The sequence below is a fragment of the Fukomys damarensis genome, unplaced genomic scaffold (genome assembly GCF_012274545.1).
Source record: "Fukomys damarensis isolate Sample0158 unplaced genomic scaffold, DMR_v1.0_HiC HiC_scaffold_33, whole genome shotgun sequence".
Classification (NCBI taxonomy): domain Eukaryota; kingdom Metazoa; phylum Chordata; class Mammalia; order Rodentia; family Bathyergidae; genus Fukomys; species Fukomys damarensis.
The window spans coordinates 42524845-42547960 of NW_022900945.1; the positions used below are offsets into that span (position 1 = coordinate 42524845).

The window sequence follows — 23116 nt, forward strand, 5'->3', positions numbered from 1 at the left end:
GAGAGAGAGGGAGAGAGAGAGAGAGAGGAAAAAGAATGAGGAAGAGGAAGAATAGAAGAAAAAGAAAAGTATCAAAGGGAAATTCAGAGAGAAGAAAGCAAACACGCATAAGAAAGTAGCAGACCAGAAAAGATTTTTTTAAAGAAAAGGATATAAAGTCCTAATAATACTCCTGATTATTTCTGAGATGGCAAGATCCCTATCTGTGTATTTAAGCACTTCTCTCTCCTTATAAGAAATGCCCCTTTTAATTAAAGTAGCTAAAGGCTATTTCTGTTACTCACAAACAAAAGTCCCAAACTGTATTCCTTTGAAAGATACCAGATAGTCAATAATAAGGATATATAGTTCAGGTGGGAAAACAACAGGCAGCTGACAACAGATGAAATTAATCACAGTACTGTATTGTTGGGGTCCTGCTCACCACTCTTCTAACCCTCCCTCTCAGACTGATCTGTCTCCTATGATTATACTAACCTGACACGATCCACCTTTTGGAAGACCTTGGAAGCCCTGCAGCTTATGTTCTTGTTGACTGCTGTATCTGCATCAGAAAGGGTTTGTTCAGAGTGAGAAAGGCCCAAACTTGAGTCTTCCTTTGCCTTCCTACTGTCTTGCCAAGCCATGCACCCTAGGGTCATGAGGCCATTGGGTTCCATGCACCTGTTGGAAGGGGCTTCTTTTCCAGATTTGCACAAAGACCCATGCAGACTAGAAGCAGGGAACAGAGTACCAGGCTGTGGGCCATTTCCATAGGAAGGAAAGCCTAATACACCAGATGGTCAGTCCTAAGCTTAAGGAATGTATCATAGATGACATGATTGCTACACTGTGCTTCTGACAGCCATTTAAACCCAATGGCTTCCTGAACTGGCTCCTTTGATAAGACTTGGGAAAGATGTGTGTTTCATTTAAACAAAGGAGCACATTGGAATAGATGGTCTATATCTCAACTTAATAAAGGCTATCTATGAAAAACCAACAGCCAACATCATATTAAATGGCCAAAATCTGAAAACCTTCATGTTAAAATCAGGAACAAGACAAGGATGTCCACTATCAACACTCCTCTTCGATATAGTTCTGGAAACATTAGCCACAGCAATTAAAAAAGAGAAAGAAATTAAAGCAATAAAGATAGGAAAGGAAGAAGTTAAACTGTCATTATTTGCTAAGGATATGATACTCTACATTGAAGACCCAAAAAACTCCACCAAAAGACTTCTTGACTTAATCGACACTTTTAGCAGAGCAGCAGGATACAAGGTCAACACCCAAAAATCAATAGCCTTCTTGTACACAAATAACAGACTCCCTGAGCGAGAAATTAGGGAAACAATTCCTTTCACAATAGCACCCCCAAAAATGAAGTATCTAGGAACCAATCTAACAAAAGAAGCAAAAGACCTCTACACTGAAAACTACAGCACTCTGAAAAAAGAGATTGAAGAGTATATAAGAAAATTGAAAGATATCCCCTGCTCCTGGGTAGGAAGAATAAACATAGTGAAAATGGCCATACTACCAAAACTGCTATATAGATTCAATGCAATGCCAATTGAAATTCCAGCACTATACTTCACAGAACTAGAAAGAAGAATTCCAAAAATTCATTTGGAAGTATAAGAGACCTAAAATAACAAAAGCCATCCTAGGCAACAGAGACATGGCAGCGGGTATAACAATTCCCAACCTGAAACTATACTACAAAGCCACTGTGATAAAAACAGCATGGTACTGGCAAAGAAACAGACCTGAGGATCAGTGGAACAGACTGGAAAACACAAAAACAACTCCAGATGTACTCAGCTACATTATCTTTGACAAAGGAGCTGACCATCCCCACTGGAAGAAAGATAGCCCCTTTAATAAATGGTGTTGGAAAAACTGGATCTCAACCTGCCAAAGATTAAAACTAGACCCTTATCAATCACTATGCACTAAATTAAAATCCAAGTGGATTAAAGATCTAAATATTAAAACATAAACACTAAACTTGCTGGAAGATAAGTTAGGCAGAACTCTGGAAGACAATGGCATAGGAAGAGACTTTATGAACAAATCCTCAGTAGCACGGGAACTAGCAGAAAAAATCAACAACTGGAATCTTGTCTTGTTAAAAAGCTTCTGCACTGCAAAAGAAACCATCAACAGAACTAAGAAACAACCTCCAATGTGGGAAAAAATTTTTACCAGCTGCTCCTCAGACAAAGGACTATTCTCTAGAATATATAAAGAACTCAAAACAACCAGTCCCCTCAAATATAAAGACCCATTTCCAAAATGGGCATCTGAAATGAACAGACATTTCTCAGACAAAGAAGAAAAGCATCAAATAAATATATGAAAAAATGTTCCACATCACTGGTCCTTTGAGAGATGCAGATGAAAACAACACTGAGATTCCACCTTACCCCACAAAGAATGGCTGCTATCAAGAAATCATACAATGACAAATGTTGGCAGGGTTGTGGGGAGAAAGGAATCCTTCCCCATTGTTGGTGGGAGTGCAGACTGTGCAGCCACTGTGGAAATCAATATGGAGATACCTCAAAGAGCTGGGACTAGAGGTTCCATTTGACCCAGCCATAGCTCTGCTGGTTATCTTTCCAAAAGAATTAAAATAATCATATCACAGTGACATATGCGCATCTATGTTTATAGCAGCACAGTTTGTAATAGCTAAAACTTGGAAAAAGCCCATTTTCTCATCAGTTGGAAACTGGATAAAGAAGATGTGGTTTTTCTATAAAATGGAATACTACTCAGCCATAAAGAATGAGAAATTAGAGTCATTCATAGGAAAATGGATACATATTAAGGATATACTCTTAAGTGAAATAGATAAGTCATGCATGTGTTAATATGGAATAGTTTCTCTGGTGTGAAAAACTATAATAGTACACAAGATCCTAATGGGATAATTAACAATGTGAAATAGGAAGAAAAGGGATAAAGGTGCAGGGAAAGTGGGAAGGGTGGGGGAAAGGCAAGAAGGGGAAAGAAAAAAATATGAAAAATGGAAATAAAGTGTTTGTAAATAGATAAGTCATGCATGTGTTAATATGGAATAGTTTCTCTGGTGTGAAAAACTATAATAGTACACAAGATCCTAATGGGATAATTAACAATGTGAAATAGGAAGAAAAGGGATAAAGGTGCAGGGAAAGTGGGAAGGGTGGGGGAAAGGCAAGAAGGGGAAAGAAAAAAATATGAAAAATGGAAATAAAGTGTTTGTAAATGTGGGGAGAAAAACAAAACAAAACAAAGGAGCCCAAGTTTCAGTCAAGGAGTTTAGGTGGGAACGCTCTTATCCTGAGCCAAAAATTCAGGCAAACTATAAAAAGCAGATGCACACAAAGTAGAAACATCACAGTATGCATGATTACACACTGAATCTATCATCAGCTGGTCAGATGTGAATGAGACTCCCTACAGAGCTTCCCACAGCTTCCTCTTTTTTTTTTTTTTTTTTTTTTTTTTTTTTTTTTTTTTCTCGGTGTTGTCCTTGCGGTATGTAAGGCAGGCCACCAAATCACAGAGCTAAATCCCTGGGGCCCCACAGCTTCCTCTTGAGTCCTTCTGGTTTGTTTTCTTATTGGCATTGTGTCCTCACTGTGACAGCAAAAGATATCATTTCTAGAAATGGAAACAAGAAAAAGCTGCAGAAGAACAGAGAAAGGTGTGCCCTCCATAAACTCTCCGCCTGAAAGACAGAGGCTTTCTGGCATAAAAGGAGGTTTCCAGCATTCAGCAAAAGGAACTTGTGAATATCTGGAGATGCATGTCTTATCTCTGGTGGGAAGTTGTAGTTGACTCCGGTTGCCTTCATTCTATGGGCTCCAGTGCCCCCAAACCTACTGTGGCCTTTTGGTGTTGAATGCATTCCTACAAGTAAACGTGGATGCTGGCTAGTTTGACCACAATACTTGTCGTGCAAATTATTTAATTATTTATGTTGATAAATTTCTTGGGTCATTTTTTGTGGCCTTGGTCAATGACAAGAAGCTAATCTTTAAGATTCTAGACCCACAGGGCTGAGATTTCATAACACCCAAGCCTTTTCCAAAGTCAAATACCACTGGCCTCTTCCAATTCCAATGAACAAATGGCTGTGAGGAAAGGAAATTTCAAAGACTCCCCCAAAACCCAAACACCCTTCTTTAACCCCAAAGTCCCAGGTAATCCCCAGCCAGCACCGTCAATGTCCACTCCACCTTGGAGGAAGGATGAGACCAGTTGTCCCAAACACCCTAGAGGAAGGCTGAGTTGGTGCTTGTGCTGTTTAAGCTTCATTGTGTCAACTTGATTGGCTTGGGAGTAACAGGTGATTTGTAAAGCACACTTCTGAGTGTGTCTGGCTGGATCATCAAGACAGGATCTTGGATACCGAATCTAGTCCCTTTTCCCTTCTCCACAGCTGTTTCGCTGCTCTGTTTCTAGGCCATCATGAACTAAGCAGTTTTTCTCTACCATGCTCTTCCACCCATGCCATTTCTGCCTTAGAGCCGACCAACCGTGGACTTGATCCTCTGAAATCATGAGCCAAAATAAGCCTATCTTCCTCTAAGTGTGACTTCGGTATTTTGTTCCAGCAACAGGAAAGTGACTAATTCAGAAATCTGGTACCAGAAATGGGGTTGTTTCTGTGACTATAATTGATAACATGATTCAGAACCTTTGAAACTGATTCATAGAAGGAGTTTGGAAAGGTTCGGAGATGTCAACTAGAGAAGCCCCAGAATGCTATAAGAATAGCCTGAATGGTGATTCTGGTCAGAACTCAGAAGATCAAAATGCTGATAGGAACATGGACAGTAAAGGCAGACTCTGGAAGTTCTTAGCTGGAAACAAGGACTTCAATGGCAATTAAAATAGAGACCACAATGTTGTCTTCCAGAAAAAAAAAAAAAATTGACATTTTGCCTATGTCCTGAGACTCTGAGAAGCTGAAATTAAGGGAGGTGAATCAATTGGTCTGGCAGAGGAAATTTCAATTCAGCTCAACATTCAAGTTGTGGCATGGGTACTGCTGGCTACTTTTGGCCTGGTTTATTTTGAGAACTGGGGACAAGGACTAAAACAGAAAAATTTGAAAAACTTAAATTTTGGTCCAAAATTAAATGTGTAAAATTGGGGCCAAAGGAAGGGTTGTTGCTGAAGAGATTGGTGCCATTAAAAAGAAAACAAAGTTTTGGCATAGGAGCACCAATAAAGATACCTTGAGGACATCTCAGAAATCAGAAATAGCCCAATCATCTCAGGCTCAAGGGTGCAAATATTACACCTTTCCTCTGAGAAGAGAGGCCCTGGATCCTCTGCTAAGAAAGCCCTCATAAGGAATAGGTTCTCAGGGATTAATTTCACTGTGCTCAGCTGCACAGGTATTTAAAGGATACTGCAGCCATGGTCAAAGGGGACCTAGCTACTGCTCCCACTGACAGTAGACTTTGGCATCATCCACGTGATGCTGGTTTAACCATCATACAGAATAAGAGTTGTGTGGTGAAAAAGGCTTCCACCCAGATTTCAAAGGAAAGCCTAAGAGGCCAGGCAAAGACCCCTGACAAGTGAGTGCATGAAGCTGTGAAAATGAAGCCAAAGGTGCAATAGAGATCCCAGAAGTCAGAGATGCCAAGAATGTGGAACTGCTGTTGAGGAAAGTCACCGGCAGAGAGAGGAGCCATCCTAAGAGAGAGGCCATATGAGATGTAACTAGCAAGGCCGTAAGAGTGGGGCCACTACAGCCCTCTGGAACTCACATTTAATCATGATGTGCCCCAGATACCTGGTATGGAGCTACAGAGCTAGTGTTTGGCCTTGCTTTGGCCAATTCTCTTCTATAACCCTTTTCCTCCTGTTTAGAATGGAAATGTTTACAACGTACCACTGTACCTTGGGATTATATAACCTGTTTTTGGTTTTTAGAGGTTCACAGCTAAGCGTTTCCCTTGAGTCTCAGAAGAGACTTTGACTTGGATGTGTGAAAAGTGCTAGAACTGTTGAGACTTTAGCAAAGGGATTATTGTGTTCTCAGTTGTACACAGGATAGTTCTAACATGTTAGGCGGACTTTTTAACTTGTTATGTTTATTTGAGGATTGAGTATGGTTTAATGAGATGGGTTTGGGCATTAAGTTGACAATTGGTAGAATGTGAGGGTAAGGTTAGTTGTGTCAATTTGATTGGTTTAGGATTAGTAAATAGCAAGGGTGTTAGTAAAGTGTACTTCTGGATATGTCTGGCTGAGTCATGGAGGCGATTTCAGGTACGATATCTCATCCTTTGCCCCTTCCTCTCTGGAGCTGTTCTGCTGTTTCCTAGCCACCATGAACTGAGCAGATTTATACCACCATGCTTTTCCACCATGCCATTTCTGCCATGGAGCAGGCCAACTGTGGACTTCGTCCTCTGAAACCATGAGCCAAAATAAACCTATCCATCCCTAAGTGTGAGTGCCAGCTATTTTTGTCTCTACTATGGAAAAGTGACTAATATTGTGCTCATTTGGCTTCGGTGAATTTTTATGACACTGACAAGCACCAACTAACATGGGTTACCCAAATGGATCCCTGACAACCTCGTTACCTTTCTCAGACCACAAACCATTGGCTGGGGCTTCTCTTTGGTTGGTAACAATCAACTCTGTAAAATCCATGTCATCTCTGGCGAAGTTCCGCTGAATGCCACACCAGTACCAGCCTGAATCCTCCTTGGTCAGGCAGGAAACAGTGACAATGAGTTGGTTTCCTGTGTCCCTCAAGACTACACGGTCAGTGCTGTTAGGGGTGAAGGCGATGATGTTGCAGTAGTTCTGGAAATATCCCCGGCACCAATACTTGGTGTGATGCTTGTAATAGGCATCATAGTCACAGGTGGCAGAAGCTGTGTCCAGTACAAAGCTTTCCTTGACCTTTTTGTCCATGACCATGGCGTCTGTGAAAACACACACACACACACACACACACACACACACTTACTCTTTCAATCAAACTAGAGTCCCTGTCCTCCTGACAGATAATTAATTCAAGAATTAGAGGTTGGTTTTTGCCTTTTTGGAGTTAGCAACTGTTATGAGTTGAACTGTGCCCCCCACGCCAAACTCATGTTAAAATTTTAACCCCCAATACCTCAGAATGTAACTATATTTGGACACAAATCTCTTAAAGAAGCAATAAAGTCAAAATCAGACCACCGGGGTGGTCCTTAATCCAATATGACTATTGTCTTTTTTTATATATATATAGAAATAGTTTCTTTATTAATGACCCCAGCTGTATTTCATTAGGTACAGGAGTTTTGAACTCAAATACTTAGGAGAAAAAATATGGAGAGCTTCACAAATTTGTGAGTCTCCCTTGTGCAAGGGCCATACTAATCTTCACTGTATCGTTCCAATTTTAATATATGTGCTGCTGAAGAGAGCACTCATTTTTTTAAGAGATTAAAATATAGGCAACATGGAAAGAAGGATGATCATGTGAGGACACAGCAAGAAGGCAGCCTGTCAAACTTGCAAACACTTTGATCTTGGTTGTTTAACCTCTGTAACTGAAGAAGTAAAATTCCATTATTTAAGATGCTCAGACTGATATTTTGTTGTAGCAACATTAGAAAACTATAGCAACTCCAGAGAAATCTTCCTCCCTGGCTCGAGGGTGTGTGAAATATCGCAGACTCTCATCATTGCTTGACATGGAGACTTGAAAAGCCCAAAGCTTACTGCTTTTGATCCCCTCTCTCCAAGTCCCCAGCCCAAAAAGAAAGTGAAAGGTACGGATGTTCTGCTGGCTGCCTAGGGCTGCAGGCTGAGAGACTCCAGTTTGGTCTTCAGGAGCGAAGGACTTAGTATTTGCTCCACACCACACCAGCATCCATACCTTTCATGTCAGGCTATTGCACAGTGAGGAAGCCTTGCATGCTATGTCCAGCTTGGCTATGCCGGGAAAATGGCCAAGAAGAAGAGATAAAGCAGTGGAGCCCTTCCCTTGCAGCCTTTCAGAAATCTGGAGACCACAGCTATGGCTGCTGATACTCGAACATCCTCACCCAGGTAACCCCCTGAACACTGCCTCACATGAAGGAGCCACCCCATCAAGGAGGCTCACGTCCTAGATGTCTCTGGTCCACCTCACAACTCCACAAGAAAGAACTGTTATCCTCAGCTTACAGGCACAGATGTGACTGGAAGAGGAGCAGCAAACAAAGGTGACAGAGCTGATGGGTGACAGAGCTTGGGCAAAGCTAGTCTTTTGATCTCATGTTTGGTGTTGGGCATGGGCAAAAAGGGGAAAGTCATATATTCATATATCTGCACAAACATACTCAAGGAAAGAAAGGAGAGAGGAAGGGGAATTTGGATAAACTGAAAGAGAAAATACACAGCCCACGTTTTAGCCAAGAATTTCAAGTTTCCCACAAGCCTCTTATAAAGGTAAGAACAAGATTTGATGGGGACCTGCTTTTACTTTCCCATCTAAGTTCTTAGATGGTTTGAACTAATAAGTGTTCCAGGCAGGAGAGGAAAAGAAAATGTCAGGTCTCTGGGAAGGCCATGGCTAGCTTGAAGGACAGAGAAGATCTTTCTCCATATCTTACCTGAGAAGAAAGCCAGAGAGAGCAGAATGAAGAGCTTCATGACTGGAAGAAAGTGAGCCTTCAACTGTAATGATTTTAAAAACCGAGGGACCTCAGGAATCCTGGATCTGTGTAAGAGAAACAGATACATTGGAGCTGAAGACAGCTTTATTCTGTTTGGATAGAACAGTGCAAATAAGGAACAACTGATAATACCAAGCAGGACCGTAGTATAGTGTACAGCTATCCAGGTTGCACTCTGCACAGTGGTGCCTCATCAGAGGGATGTCATTCATGAGCACAAATTTATTTATGGGGCTATTGAGCAAATCTGGGATTCCAGCAGATCATCTCAGCAGTGTAGACTGCCCCTTTCTAGAGAAACCCATTCGGGCACACATGGCTTTGTAGACATTCAGAAGAACACACACACACACACACACACACTTCACCACCACCACCCTCATCATCACTGACACTCATTCATTGTGCAACAGTGCACTCTTACCTGAGAGGCCTTAGTAGTAATGGAGGTCAGTTCTCTTATCCCCCCACTACTCTTGGTGTCCAGCTCTAATCCAGGGAGGAGGAATTCCAACAGTTATCCTAACCAATCTCACTCCCAAGTGGATGCTGCAAGCCCGCCTTGGGAGTGTGGTGGGGCGGTGCCTGCTAGCTTTCAGTGGCATGTGAGCCGGTGCAAGTGAAGGAGCCTGGGTGTCACCAGCCAGAGCCGCAGAGCCCAGACTTCTGGAAAGCTTTCCTAGGTAGAGTTGGGACAAGTTAAGGACATCTATCCATGCAGCAGCACTAGTGGTGGCAGCTGCTAATTCTAATGGGACTCTCATGCTCTGACCACTACTATTAAAAGTTTGAATTATTCAATCACTTTAATTTTTAAAATTTAATCTGGGTACCATTTACCACAAACCAGAGCCAAGGGCCAAGTATGGATGGTTTTCTAGATTGTGCAATATTATCCTCCCTCTCTCTTTCTCTCCCTCTCCTCTCTCTCTCTCTCTCTCTCTCTCTCTCTCTCTCTCTCTCTCTCTCTCTCTCTCTCTCTCTCTTCAGACAGGGCTTCCTATGTCATCCAGGCTGGTCTTAAACTTATGGTGATCCTCCTGCCTCAGCCTTCTAAGTGCTGGATTACAGGTATGTGGCACTTCACGTGGTTTGATCCTCTCTCAAGAATGAGGAAGCTTCCTCAGCTTACATAAATTCACCACATGGGCCAGCAGCAAGTTTGCATCCTGTACGTGCTGTTATATCTTATATCTAGATGTCCTCCCAAAGCCTCATATCGTCATAGGTGGGAGTTTTCAAAGGTGGCTGGATTAGGTGGTGGTGTTGGGATTAAGGGTGCCCCACCCCAGGTGAGGGTGGCACCACTGAAAATGTGGGTAGCCTGCATAAAATACAAAGGGACAGAAAGAAGCTGCTTCACTACTTCACTGCTTTGCTGCCTTCCGGCTGCCCTGCCTTGCCATGAACCGTTCCTCCTCTGCGATGCCCCTCTGCCATGTCCGCCTGCCTTGGAGCCAGACGACTATGAACTGAAACCCCTAGAAACTGTGAGTAAATAAACCTTTCCTCCTGTAACTTTGGATGTTGGGTATTTTGTCTCAGCAATGAGAAAAGTAACTAAGACACATACACAATTTCATTTACTCATCAAAAATCTGTAGGAGCTCAACAAATATATTCCGTGGGAAAAAAGAGGAGAAGAAAGGACAGAAGAATTTAAAGACTTAAAGTAACTTAAGAGCGACAATATAATGACATACTGATTGTTCAGACACTAATCAAAGGAAACAATTCAGAACATTTGAACAATGACTAGACAAATGATAATATTGAAAAATAATTGCTAGGCAGATATGATGGCACCTGCCTATAATCCCAGCACCCTGGGAAGCTGATGCAGGAGGATCATAATTTTGAGTCTAGCCTATGCAATTTAACAACTCAGTGTGAACCTGTCTAAAATGAAAAATGTAGCTGAGTACAAGGGCTTGGGGTTCAATCTTCAGTACTGGGAAAAGAGGAGGAGGGGAAGGAGCAGAGAAGGAAGAGGAGGAAGAGGGGTTTCAGATGTGGTATTGGTATTGTAAGAGCCAGCCTTTAAGATGGCGTCTGCTGTATATGCCTTATTTAGTCCTCTCTGAAGCTAAATTAGAGCTGGCCTGTGTGATCAACAAAGTAACAGCAGAATTGATGGTGTGTCTCTTCAGAGGCTACAATTTCCCCCTTAATCTCTTGTACTTCTCCCTCTTGGAGAAGTCATCCACCATGTTGTAAGAACTCTTAAGACTATGGAGAGGCATAGTGGGAAGGCGCCAACTTGCCAATATAAATTTTCCAAACCTGTGAGAGTCTGGAGTTGATCTTCTGGCCACAATCAAGCCTTCAGATGACTGCAAACCAGGTAACCTTACGAGAGACCATGAGCGTAACCCAGGAAGCCCCTGAATTCTTGACCTACAGAAACCCCAGAGATAATAAAGGATTATTGTCTTAACATATTTTGTTAAAAGCAGTTATCTTTGTCAATGCTGCATGCAAAACAAACACGCAGCATCGCTTAGAGATGGTACCACAAAAACCAAAGAAAATGCCATCAGAAACAAAAATGGACTATAAACAGATAAGTATCAGCAAAATGCCCAAAACATGGAAAAGTAACACTCTAAAGGATGTGAGAGGGTCACTGTTGCAGAGAATGAATTATATATCTATGAGCATCCTGAGTATTACTTGGTATTATTAGTTACATTGCTCTCTCTTAAGGGCAGAATTAATTGTCACTCTACTCAGATATGTAAATAAGAAGGGTACTAAGAATAAACCAAATAATACTGTTTAAAACATCATTTATAAATACAACCAAATGTTTACAGATGAAATCATTTAAGGCCCAGAATCTCAAGATAACCCGGGTAGAGCAAGTAGAGGGGTCATCAATGAAACAAGCTTGACCATAAATTAATAATTATTAAAGTAGGATAATAGGTATATGAGGACTCATTGTCCTGTCACTTTTCTTCCTATGTTTAAAATATTCCATAAAAAAGAAAAAACAGAAACAGCTTCGATAAGAGTCCTATTAGTCTTATTTTACGAATAAGGAAAACTGAGGCTCCAAAGTTTAAGCAGCCCACATTCACATAGCTATTAAAGCCACTGTATTCCTTTTTTTTTTTTAATCTTCTTTATTTAGTCACCAACTGATGGACATTTGGGTTGCTTCCAAGTTTTAGCTATTACAAATTCTGCCGCTATAAACATGGGTAAACATATATTGCTGTGGTGTGATGCTTTTAGTTCTTTTGGGAAGATACCCAGCAGAGGAATAGCTGGATCAAATGAGGCCTCTCATCTTAGTTTTTTTGAGGTATCTCCATTCTTATTTGCATAGTGGTTGCTCCAGTCTGCATTCCTACCAACAGTGGAGCAGGGTTCGTTTTTCCCCACAAGGCTGCCAGCATTTGTTATTGATTGATCTCTTATTAGCAACAAGAATGTACCAATAAACTTAATGAATGAAAAAAAAAAGAGCTCTCATGCAGCACTTTAAAAAAAAAAAAGCCACTGTAATCTGATGCTAAATTGGGAAGGTGTGAGTAGGGGTAGCCCAAAAGAACAATTTAAAAAACATTTTTCCATTGCTTGTTTGTTCAATTGTAATAAGGCTGTGAAGTTGTATGTACTTCAGAGTTTACGATGAGACATACACCATGTCATCTGAGTGGCTGGGGCAAAATTTAGCACAAGTTTTCTCACACCATCAGTCTCAGCTATGGTATCTAAAGGCAGAGTTTCTCTAGAAAATTTGCAGTTAGTTCTTAAGAAACTTAATATGCACAGGGACAATGGCCAGACTAAGAGTAAAAACAGAATCCTGACTCACAATCTGCAGCAACCTGATCAGGAAACAAACCACTACTCTATGATAAACAGTAAACCATCCTGTCTGTGGTCAGTTGGATTTGTAATCAGATTGCTATCTCAGTAGGAAGCCAAACGATAATTCTTGTGTCAAGACCTGGCTAACAAGTTTTTGTTCCCACTTCCAAATGAGGACCATCTAAATAGAGACCCTCAACCAATCACATACAATCCTACAACATCTCTATTCCAACATCCTCTGATGTGGACATATCTGAAACCTCTCCCCACTTTTTCCTCTGTTAAAAAAAATTAATCGGAACTGGCTGTAACCCAGCACTCTGGAAGGCTGAAGCAGAAGGTTTGCAAAATTGGAGTATACCCTGGGCAACTTAGTGACTTAATGAGACCTTATCTCAAAATTATTTTTTTTTCTTTTTAAAGAGCTGGGGATGTAGCTCAGCATGGAGGCTTTTGGCTAAAAAAATAATAATTAGGGCCAGGGATTTAGTTCAGTGCTGCTGCTGCCTGCCTTGCAAGCACAATGTCCTGAGTTTGATCCCCAAAACAAACAAAAAATTTAATTGGAGGCCATTAGGCTGAAATGGCTCCAGCATCCTGAGTTCCTACATAGTCAAATTGAAACCTGACCCATTATAAAGAGTAAAACACTTAAGCTTAACCAACCAGAAACCACCAAATTAACCTCTAATTAGGAACTTTACAAATATATTTTGTCTTGCTTTCAAGAATACGTTATAAAAATTCCCCACCACTTTGCCCTCTCAGTGTCTTGCTGGACATTTAATGTCTAGGGCTGCCCAATTCAGGAACCCTTGAACGGTCATATAAACTTGTTAAAATTTTAATGTGGCTAAGTTTATCTACTAAAACCACTGCCAAGCATTCTCACATCTCTGCCTGCCTCTAAGTCCACCATATGGTAGCTCAGTCTCTTGGTACAGCAAGCTCAGAATATACAGCCTTCACTTGTTTTCGGTAGATTGATCTTCACTTATTTTAGTAGATCGGTCTGCGTTATTATAAAAAATGTGGCAGTGGGGAATAAGACCAGTTCTCAACATCCACCTTTGCTCCAACTTCTTCACATGGAGAAGGAGAAAAAAGCAAACCTCAGGTTTATCTGGGTGGTGTTTTTACCTATTCCCTTAGAATAAAAGCTTACAGCTGCCCTTTTGCCATTTGGCTAAGAGGGAGCTAACCAGAAGAAGGGTTCATGGGGAGATTCCAGTGACACTAATCTAAACCTGAAACCAGAGTGGATCTTGTTAGTTCAAGCCATCTCTTCACTAATGATTTTGAGCTCATCTTTTTTGAGTTCACTTTCAAGAAGACATTTCTACTCTAAGGACCAGTTCTGGGCTGCTGAAATATTTTATCTCAGCAGATTCCCATCTGACAAAAGCAAAACAAAAATACAACTCCCTGCAAGCCCTCAGTGGCAGAGGTAAAAAGGAAGAGAAAGTTGCGGAGGGGGAATTAAAAGCAGTTCTGAAACTCAAGAACTACAGCTTCACTAATGACACCAAACAATGGCTGTTCTACCTTGAGGGAAGTGGTCACTTTAAGTTTCCAAATTAAGAAAACAGGATAGGAGCCAAGTGTTGCTATAGCAACTGGGTTAGATTATAAATTAAGAGTCACGGTGTGCAGATTACTAGGAAACTAAAAATTGTGAAGCCCAGAACAAACCCAGGGCCTCTTGCTAGAAATATGTGTTTGCATACTGACTAAAAACAAAAATTAAATTAGAAGCTGAAAGCTCAAATTCCTGATTTTTGCCCAGGCGAACAAAAGGAGAAAGACAGACCCTTTGCTGACATGAAATGTTAATGAGATAAATTTGGTTATCAGGCTCTGGCATAAGATCAGGTTTAGCATAAACTTTCAGAAATAGCTAAGCATTAAATTCATTTTAGATATCCTTATTCTCTTTGTTTAGTTGAAGTACACATCTTGCTGCTTTCATCAAGTTAATTCATTGACTTAGGAACGGGAATCCACATGCAGCCAATCCAGAGAAACTCAGCGTCTGGAGCCACTCAAACGATGTGACTAACAATTTCCTTTCTCCAGTATCCTGGTTAATTAGCGATCAGCAACAGCACTAATGGCAAACCCTCAGCAATACTGGAGTATGCACAATGTGGGCTTGAACCCTCTATTAATCGTGAGCTTGACAGTCTGGACTTTGAAGTAGCAAGCCTCTTCTTCATGTCTATGAATAGATGACAAGAATCTTGGATTCTCCGATGTGGCAGAGCTGAACCTAAATCTACTTTTTAACTGTGTGAACCACAGCCAAGTTACTCAACTTCTCTATGCACCAGCTCTTTCTTCTGTGAACCAGAGATAAAAATAATCACGGTAACCCATCTCATAGATTGTCAAGAAGACAACACCTACAAAACGGTTAGTGCAAAGAAAGTGCTCCACAAATAATAACGGTCCATTGTTCCCACTCCCACCACCAGTACTGGGGATCAGATCCAGAGCCTTCACACTGAGCTACATCCCCAGCCCTGTTCATTTTTTATTTTGAAGCAGGTTCTCGCTATTTCACTAAGTGGCCCAGGCTGTGCTCAACTTGTACTGGGATTACAGGTGTGCACCACCACACTTGGCTCCGTGGTCTTTTTTTTTTTTTTTTTTTGCCTTCCGCCCACGACTGGTACTTCTATTAGAATGAAACTGCGGGGGAAATGATTATGACCAACAAAAGATGAGTAGTTCCCAAAAGTGACAAATGCTTTGATCAGCCCAGAAACAAGAGGCAGGGCGTCCAGGGAAAAGGAGTAAGGCGTGAAAAAGAGAGCATGGCTTCTGGTTCTGGGTAATAAACAGACTGAATGCCAAGAGGACCAAGTGGAGTCTTTCAACCCCAAGTGATCTCAGCAAAGAGCTACACAACAGTTAGCTATCATTTTTTATTTACTCAAACACACGCACAGGTGAATTCAGCAGTTTAAGCTCCCCTTAGACCTAGTTTGCTGCTTTCTGTTCTCCTCTTCTAGGAAACCTCTGAGAGTAGGTACTTTGTTGGAACTGTCATCATCACAGTTCAATTAGAGGCTTTTTTTTTTTTTTTTTTTTGCTAAGCCAACGAGACGGCCTTCAGAACCCAGACTTCTCATTCTTTTTGGGAAGGAGGAACACATTCAATAATATCAATAATAAGTTGTCCTCGAGTCAGGCCTCGGAATTAGGGGAGAACAAGAAAAAAATTGAAGTGGAGGCCGAGGATATTAGCGAAGGTGTAACTGGAGGCAAACGGCCAAAGGCTCCCACAGCATTGGAAGCAATTGAAGGTTGCAATTGGATCCAGACAGATAGGTCCACAGTATCCACTGATGCCGAATCTGAAGGCCAGTGAGATGATGAATTTTCTGTCATGGACAATTACTCAGAAATCCGCTCCATGGTTGGGTCCAAGGAATCAGAGAGCTGGCAGACTCTACAGTCCTTCAGGATCAAAAAATAGGTTTCCTTGAACTTCTTTATTTTGCAAGCATAAATAATAGGGTTCATCATGGAGTTAGCATGGGACAGGAGGATGCCCAGAAACAGCACATCTTCTGGTACGCTTACTTGAAAGTAGAGGGCACAGTTGATGATGGACAAAGGCAGCCAGCACAGAGCAAACAAGAAGAGAACCAGGAAGAGGGACTTAGCCATCTTGAACTCCCGTCCATAAAATGCACCTGTCTCTTTGGAGGCAGAAAAGTTCTGACTGAGTTTGTTCCGGATGACACAGAAGATTTCCCAATAGATGGCACACATGACAAGCAGGGGGATGAAGATCCAGATGAGAAAGCTGAAGAAGACCATGTACTCCATACTCATAATATGACGGAAAGAACACGGACAGGCAGTGACATTTTGGAGTTCCTTTGAGATCAGTTTCCTATTCCAGCCAAACATGGGAGTCAATCCCACCAGTAAGGACACCAGCCAGCAGAGGCCCAAGGCCAGCCATATTCGTCTCTGAGTAATGACCCTCCTGTATCTGAATGGAAAAGAGCAAGTGAGTTCAGAGAATCGCTAAATGTCAGGAGATGGGAATGACTGGGTGGGGGGATAAAGCTTGGATGCGTAGTTCTCCAGTCTTCTGTCAAGAGAGGAGATAGATGAGCTGACAATGATGAGAGAAATCCAGAAACTGTCCTGGGCACTTTCCTAAAGAATAACAATCTACCATGGATCAGGAATATGCGGCAAAAGTTAGGTGCTTTCATGCCATTTCTGGGTCCATTTCCAGCCCAAGACTTTTTTCATCCCTATGATGTGAGATTTAACTGAGTCCCCGGGGATCACCTGCCTGATGAGAAAGAATCTCCTGAAAGCATGCCTGCCTGCTGTGTTCTCTGCTGTTTCATTTGGCTACTGTGCCTTTTACTACACCATCCCCAGGCTACTCTGCTATCTGTGCCTGCTCCTGTGTCTCCATGTGCATGGGTGTCCACACTTGGGGTCTGAGTTAGATGAATCAATTGATTTTTGAAGCTGGACCGAACTGCTTCAGAGCCCTGAAAAGGCTCATCCCGGGAAAGTCACCATTTCCCCTGAAAGCATGCTTCCTAAATACAACCCAGACAGACTGCAAGAAGGAAACTAATATTGCTAACTACTATTAGACGTGGTCTCAATTAAATCTCACAATAAGATATTTTATAATGATTTCCATTCGATTCATGGCAATGGTGAAAATAATAGTAATTATAGCTATCAGTCATAGACTGCGTAGAAGGCATTTCTTCTAAGAACTTTGTATGTGTTCACTCATTTAATCTCATGAGGAAAGTACAATTATTATCCTCATTTTATAAGAAAAAAATGAGACACAGACAGGTAACCTATACAAACTAGAAGTGCTGTTGAAAGAAGGTAAGTCTGGTTCAGATCATCTTAACCACCATGATGCAGATGAGGACCTGGAATAGAGAAAGTTAAATAACCTGCCCCAGATCAGGTTGCACAATCAGGGATCTGAACCCAGATCTGTCTGCACCTACAGCTTGGCTATGGCTCCTCACCACACACTTTCCTCAAGAAAAGAGAGAAGAGACAGGAGACCAGTGCAACTTAGGACAACTTGGGAATTTGATTCCTACATTTCACAGTTTCTTCTCTTCACACGGTCCTATGAAAGGTCAGCACTACTTCGTACAAAAGAGAACTTCTGCAGGAAAAAACTCGTACATCTTACAAGAAGAAGAAAAAGAAAAGGTGCATTCTAAGAATCTTTCTCTACCTTGGGTCAAGCACAGAACAGGAAGCAAAATAATAACGTGCATGTGAGAAGCAACACAACCATCTGCTGATGTCCTCTTATTCTTATCTTCCTGCTTCTTGTGAAATAATATATCTTATATATTTTATCTAATAGGTTTCTATCATTTTTAAACTCGAGTTCATTTTTTTTAAAACTAACAATGCATAAAGCTTTCATCATCTTTAGCTATACTGTACTGAGGGACCGAACATATGCTTGTGGTCAGTGGAGGGTAGAGGGGATCATTTCTGTTTCTCATTCCTAAGTCTCAGTTCACCGCTTTAAGCCCCTCAAAGATTACATGGTGAAAAAATATTTATTGTCCTCTTTCAACTTGAGGGCCCTATTCGGATTCACTTCCACTGAAAAAGTCTGAGATAGGAACCTTGTTTAGAGGGAAGGATTCCCATTTTCTAGGCTCCTCTCTCACGGCTGCATTCCCTCCCTCTTCAAGCAGGTTACCTGATGGTGAGCTTGACCCGCAGGTATCTGTCCACAGCAATGGCCAGCAAGGACATGATAGAGGCGTGTGTGAAGATCAGCAGCACACAGCACATGAAGAGGCAGGCGTAGAAGCCCATGGAGATGTTCAGGCTGATGGCAACGGCCACAGGTATGACTACTATGCCAACCGCAATGTCAGCCAGGGCCAGGGAGACAATGAAGTAGAAGGTGGTGGTCTTCAGGCTAGGGTTCGACTTGATCACCCAGATGACCAGCATGTTGCCCACCACAGCAAAGAGTCCAATGAGAGCCTCCATGGAGAAATAGGTGATTTTAACCCACAATGGCATATCCGTGTTATTCGCTACCATGCTGTCCCAGAGGAGGCTTCCAGGTGACAAGTCAGCCAGCAGAATTCGTAGGGACCACTGGTCTTAGCTCTTGCCAGATATCTTCCTAGGTATAGCAACCGTCTGAAGTTCCCAATTCACTCACTCCTTTTCCTTATTTCTGGTGTGATCTCTTGGAGACCCCTCTCTCCTTAGGAAGGGCCCATCCCAGGGCAATCACTTCTAGTCCTTTTGCGGGCCACACACCCCTGGCCTCTCAGAAACCTGAAGGACAGTTCAGAATGGGCTGAATCTGAAAGCGCTGCTGCTCTTAGTTCCTAAGACAAATACACTCAAGGCCTCTCCCTTCCCCTACCCCCAGAGGACTTTGTTGAACTCCATCAAGATAAGCAACACTTTTCAGGTCTTTCAGGAAGTGAGATAGGCCACGAGGAAGTAGACAGCCAGGAACGCAGGGCCAGAAGATGGAAAGGACAGAGGACGGAGGCGTGAATGGCACAGAGAAGGCTCAAGAGGAGATTACATTACTTCATTCAGGGACAATATAAGGGTGTAGGGCTGGGTAGGAAGAGCAGCCCCAAGTAAGGACTACACAATATTTGTGCTTTCACCAGATGCAGTGATACACATCTGTAATCCCAGCACTTGGGAGGCTAAAGCAGGAGATGGCCAGGAGTTTGAAGCCAGCCTGCGCAACCTAGTGAGTTCAAGGCCAGCCTAGATTACACAGTGACTTTGTCTCAAAATAAAATAAACAAATGCCTATTTTTGGCTTGCTTAGCAGAAAGATCCTACGATAAGAAGACAAACAGGAGAAGCCAAGGAACAAGAATTAGACTTTGGTAGCAGCCCCTAACCTTAGCGAGAAATTGTTCCTTCTTAGTGCATAATGGCAAGTACTCAGCAAAAGGTGCAGACTCCTTGCTGAACACAGCTGGTACCTAGCCTTTGTGTCAAAGATCCTTTATCAAAGGGACCAGAAAAGATTTCTTGCTTGGAGAGCAAAACTCAGCACCACCTTGAAGAGCCTCCATCTCCTCTTCTCAGCCCACAGCCCCAGCAAAGTCTCACAGGCCCTCACTCTAGCAGCAGGTCTGTGTCAAACCTATCTGAGGAAGAGGACGACAGCAGGATGATCATTCACGCAGAAAGGAGAAGAAACACAATGTACATACATAATGGTACAACATATCCTGGCCCTCCAGCTCCCCACACCCGCTTCACAAGAACACACATCTGTCTGGGGATCAGACCGCCTCACTGAAGCTGCTTTTTGGTCACCAGCTTCTGGAAGCCAGACACTTGAATGAAATTATTTGGTTCAGGTGCTTCTCGGTGCTGCCCACAGAAATTATTTAACAAGGGCATGTTAGAGACAGCAAGAAGGAACACTTGGACTAAGCCCACAGAGTATACTGAAGGGTTTATAACTTTTACTTTGCGTGTGTGTGTGTGTGTGTGTGTGTGTGTGTGTAAAATAAAATTCAAAAAAGTCAAAAATAAAATTCAGCAATAACAACAGTGCTGTTCCAGCATTTTCGAGTCGACAATTGCAGTGGGGCATTAAGAGAGACACTGGGGCACATGGTGCTGTCAGGGTCCCTCTTCATTCTGCTTCCACCTGACCCGCTGCCCCCTGCTGTTTCCCAAGTCTGACCGATGTAGCACTCGTATGTCCCCCACACGTCACTTCTCCCAAAGCAAACCCCTCAGATATGAAGGGGCAGCCCTCAGCCCAGTGCGGTGGCGGATACCTGTGATCTCAGCTGTCCAGCAAGCTGAAGCAAGAATATCACAAGTTCAAGAAAATCTTGAGCAATTTAGCAACTTAGTGAGTAGGGTTTCCAAAATTACAAAAAAAAAAAAAATTAAAGGAGACTAGTTTAGTGCAATAGGCCTTGGGTTCAACCTGTAGTACAGGTAAGAATGTACAAGAGGGAACCTTCTCTAACTGTATTTCCATTGTTCTAGCATTCTCTAGTGGCTGCTATGTACACTTGGACTTGAAAAACTCTGTCCACCTCCTCTGTGGCCTCTCATACATATTTCTGCCACCATTGCTTTCTTCAACTCGGCTTCGAAAGAGGAAGTTACTAAGAGGAAATTCTATCAAGCTGCATGAAAAAAATAAAAAGCCTTTCTTATCATATAGAAATCTGGAAGATAGTTAATCATCATAAAAATTCTCTATTTTTCTCCCAAACATCAAAGAGCACCAAATAACCTTATGTGAGACAAAGACCTTTTCTAGTAAGGGTGAGTCATGCTGCTTAGGTGTTGTACTTGTACAATTAAAGGACAGTTTCCTGGAGGGAGATGGCATCTCCAGAGCTAGCTTATAGCCCAACCTGTGGGGTCCAGTAAGGATGAACTTGCCTGATGACAGGGCTGAAGTGACAGTCAAGCAATGGGTAGCCCTTACACTAAGAAGGAAAAAGATGGTGGCCCATATGCAGTCATGACCAAGAAACTGAGGGCAGGAAAAGAATGGCAGAAGCAGAAACAACAATACCCAAGTGGTGGCTCCAGCCCCACCAGAAATGGGCCAGCCTCATTAGGAATTTACCTGATGGGTGGATCCAGAAACCTGGGCAGTTCGTATTTTCAGATCCTTTTCCTGTTGATTTTCCATTACAGAAACCAAGTATAGAGCTCTGTTTCCAACACATGATACAGTCCCCTGGGAGAATAACCCACTGGAGAGAGGAGGAGCAGGGGAAGCACTGGGGCTACCAACAGAGCCACCTCTTCCCACCTGGGAATCATATTTTCAGAAGTGTCTGTATCTATCTGGTGATGTTCTTTTCTGTGAACAAGGGAAGCCTTTCCTTCAGATTTTCTGAATAGACAGAGCCCAGCACTGCTCTAAGGGTGGTTTAAGGGGTAAAAGGAAAGGTTTTCTTAGTCATTTCCCATTTGGGTCTACTGAGGCAGGAGATTAGGGCATGGAAAACTGGCTGGGCAAGTGGGCATGACTTGTTATAGAAATCCAGGGCACACACAGAAAAACAATTCTTGAAGCTGTGCACCTGGAACCAACTAGAGAGTGCTATCTTCAGTTCTTCTCATGAGAAGTCAAGCCCAGCTGAGAGAAAGTGGGGTCTGGCCCATTGCTGAGGTTACTGTGCAGAGAGAAGAATCTGGAAGGATTCATCGGCTTGAATCACAGGAAAAGTGACTGGAATCCTGAGCATAGGTCTTGCCTGTCTCAAACCTGCCTAGCGCTCATTGGAGCTGATGAAACTGGGCAGAGCCAACCACAAGACAGCAACCTCACCCTCAGTGTCATGCTTAACATCGTGAGAGGCTAGTCAGAGGGACAATTCATTGGATCTTTTGCAACTTCTCAGAAAAGGCTAGAAAACTTCAGTTGCCAGCCTCCAATAACAGCAAGGTGCAGTGTTAGCAGGAGCCAAGGGAAAGGACCTCTGGAGTCTAGAACTGGCCCAGGCAGCTATTGAGACAAAATGTCAGGCAGGCAGAAGGTGATGGCTACTGCCCAGGGCTTGCTCCCTGACTCGGTAACTGTCTGCAGACTCACAGAAAATCAGTTTGCTCACTTCCTCTTGGCCCTATCCCCACTTCCCCAAACCTTTGTATTTTTAAAGAGCTTTATGTTTGTTAGCCAACAGCAGAGGCTTAGAAAGGATCGGTGTTCAAAATCACCCACGGAAGGAGCTGGCTCTTACCCCCTCTCCCTTGCCAACTTCCTGTCACTGCCTCTCGGTCGGGCCAGAGGGAAGGGGTTAGAGGCCCTCCAGACAGCTTCCTCCCAGGGCTGATCTGGAACCAGTGTCCCCTGGGTCTTCTTTCCCTGAGTCCAGCCACTTACGCCACTCCTGCTGGAACTCAGAAGGCCTCAAGTCTGAGTACACGGAAGCTCAGGGAGGGTGGGAGAGGCAAGGCCTGGATGACCCAGTCAACGTCCCTTCCCCATGAGTTACAATAAATCTTGCCCAAGGAAGGGGAACTGCGCCAGTTACCTGCACCCTACCCACCCCACCCACCACACTAAGTGTTAGAGGCCTCCAGGCCCAAGTAGAGGGCGGTTTAGTTCATTCTAATGTTGTTTGGGGTTCTAGGCAACTAGCTCAGTCTTGGGAAGTAGCATCAATTTGAACTAGGGCATTATGCTTAGCAGTGGCCACCAGATGGCAGCACATTTCCACTGTCTCTTGGAACCCAGGCTGCTCCTATGGAGTGGGGGGGGGAGAGCGGTAAGCACTTGAACTTGGAACTCTGCTTAGCCAGTGACCTGAGATGCTATAGACAGTTAAACGTTTTGAAAACTAAGGCAGAATGAAGAAGACAATTGCCTGTATTCAATTCAGTCCCATAGCAATTCCCGGGCAAGGATGGTGGGCAAGGATGGTGCTATAATCCTATAATCCCAGCTTCTCAGGAAGGTGAGGAAGGAGAACAGAGAGTAGACCTAGGCAATTAGCAAGACTGAAAAAAAAAAAGGCCCAGAGGGTGAGGCAGGAGAATGGCTGAAATTTCAAGGCCAACCTGGGCTACACAGTGAGTACAAGGCCAGCCTGAACCACCTAGGGAGACCCTCTCTC

The 23116-nt window shown here is 42.9% G+C and overlaps 1 protein-coding gene and 1 non-coding gene across 7 annotated transcripts in view; both read right to left on the bottom strand.

Moving 5' to 3' along the window:
* Positions 1-18572, bottom strand: part of Adora3 (adenosine A3 receptor) — a 36169-nt gene extending 17597 nt beyond the window's left edge. For 3 of the 6 annotated variants that reach the window (XM_019204799.2, XM_010606053.2, XM_010606052.3), the window contains exons 1-5: positions 18220-18572; positions 10944-11057; positions 8598-8704; positions 6588-6935; positions 478-544 (exon numbers count right to left, since the gene is read on the bottom strand). In XM_019204799.2, the coding sequence (XP_019060344.1) occupies positions 478-544; positions 6588-6935; positions 8598-8704; positions 10944-11057; positions 18220-18572 (989 nt within the window). Of the gene's footprint in view, positions 1-477; positions 545-6587; positions 6936-8597; positions 8705-10943; positions 11058-15848; positions 16492-18219 lie in introns of those variants that run through there. The other 3 variants (XM_010606056.1, XM_010606055.1, XM_010606054.2) reach the window with 3 other exon arrangements.
* Positions 7321-7427, bottom strand: LOC117284099. The gene has a single exon (XR_004515170.1). It is a non-coding gene; the product is annotated as a U6 spliceosomal RNA (small nuclear RNA).
* Positions 18573-23116: the final 4544 nt, after the last annotated feature.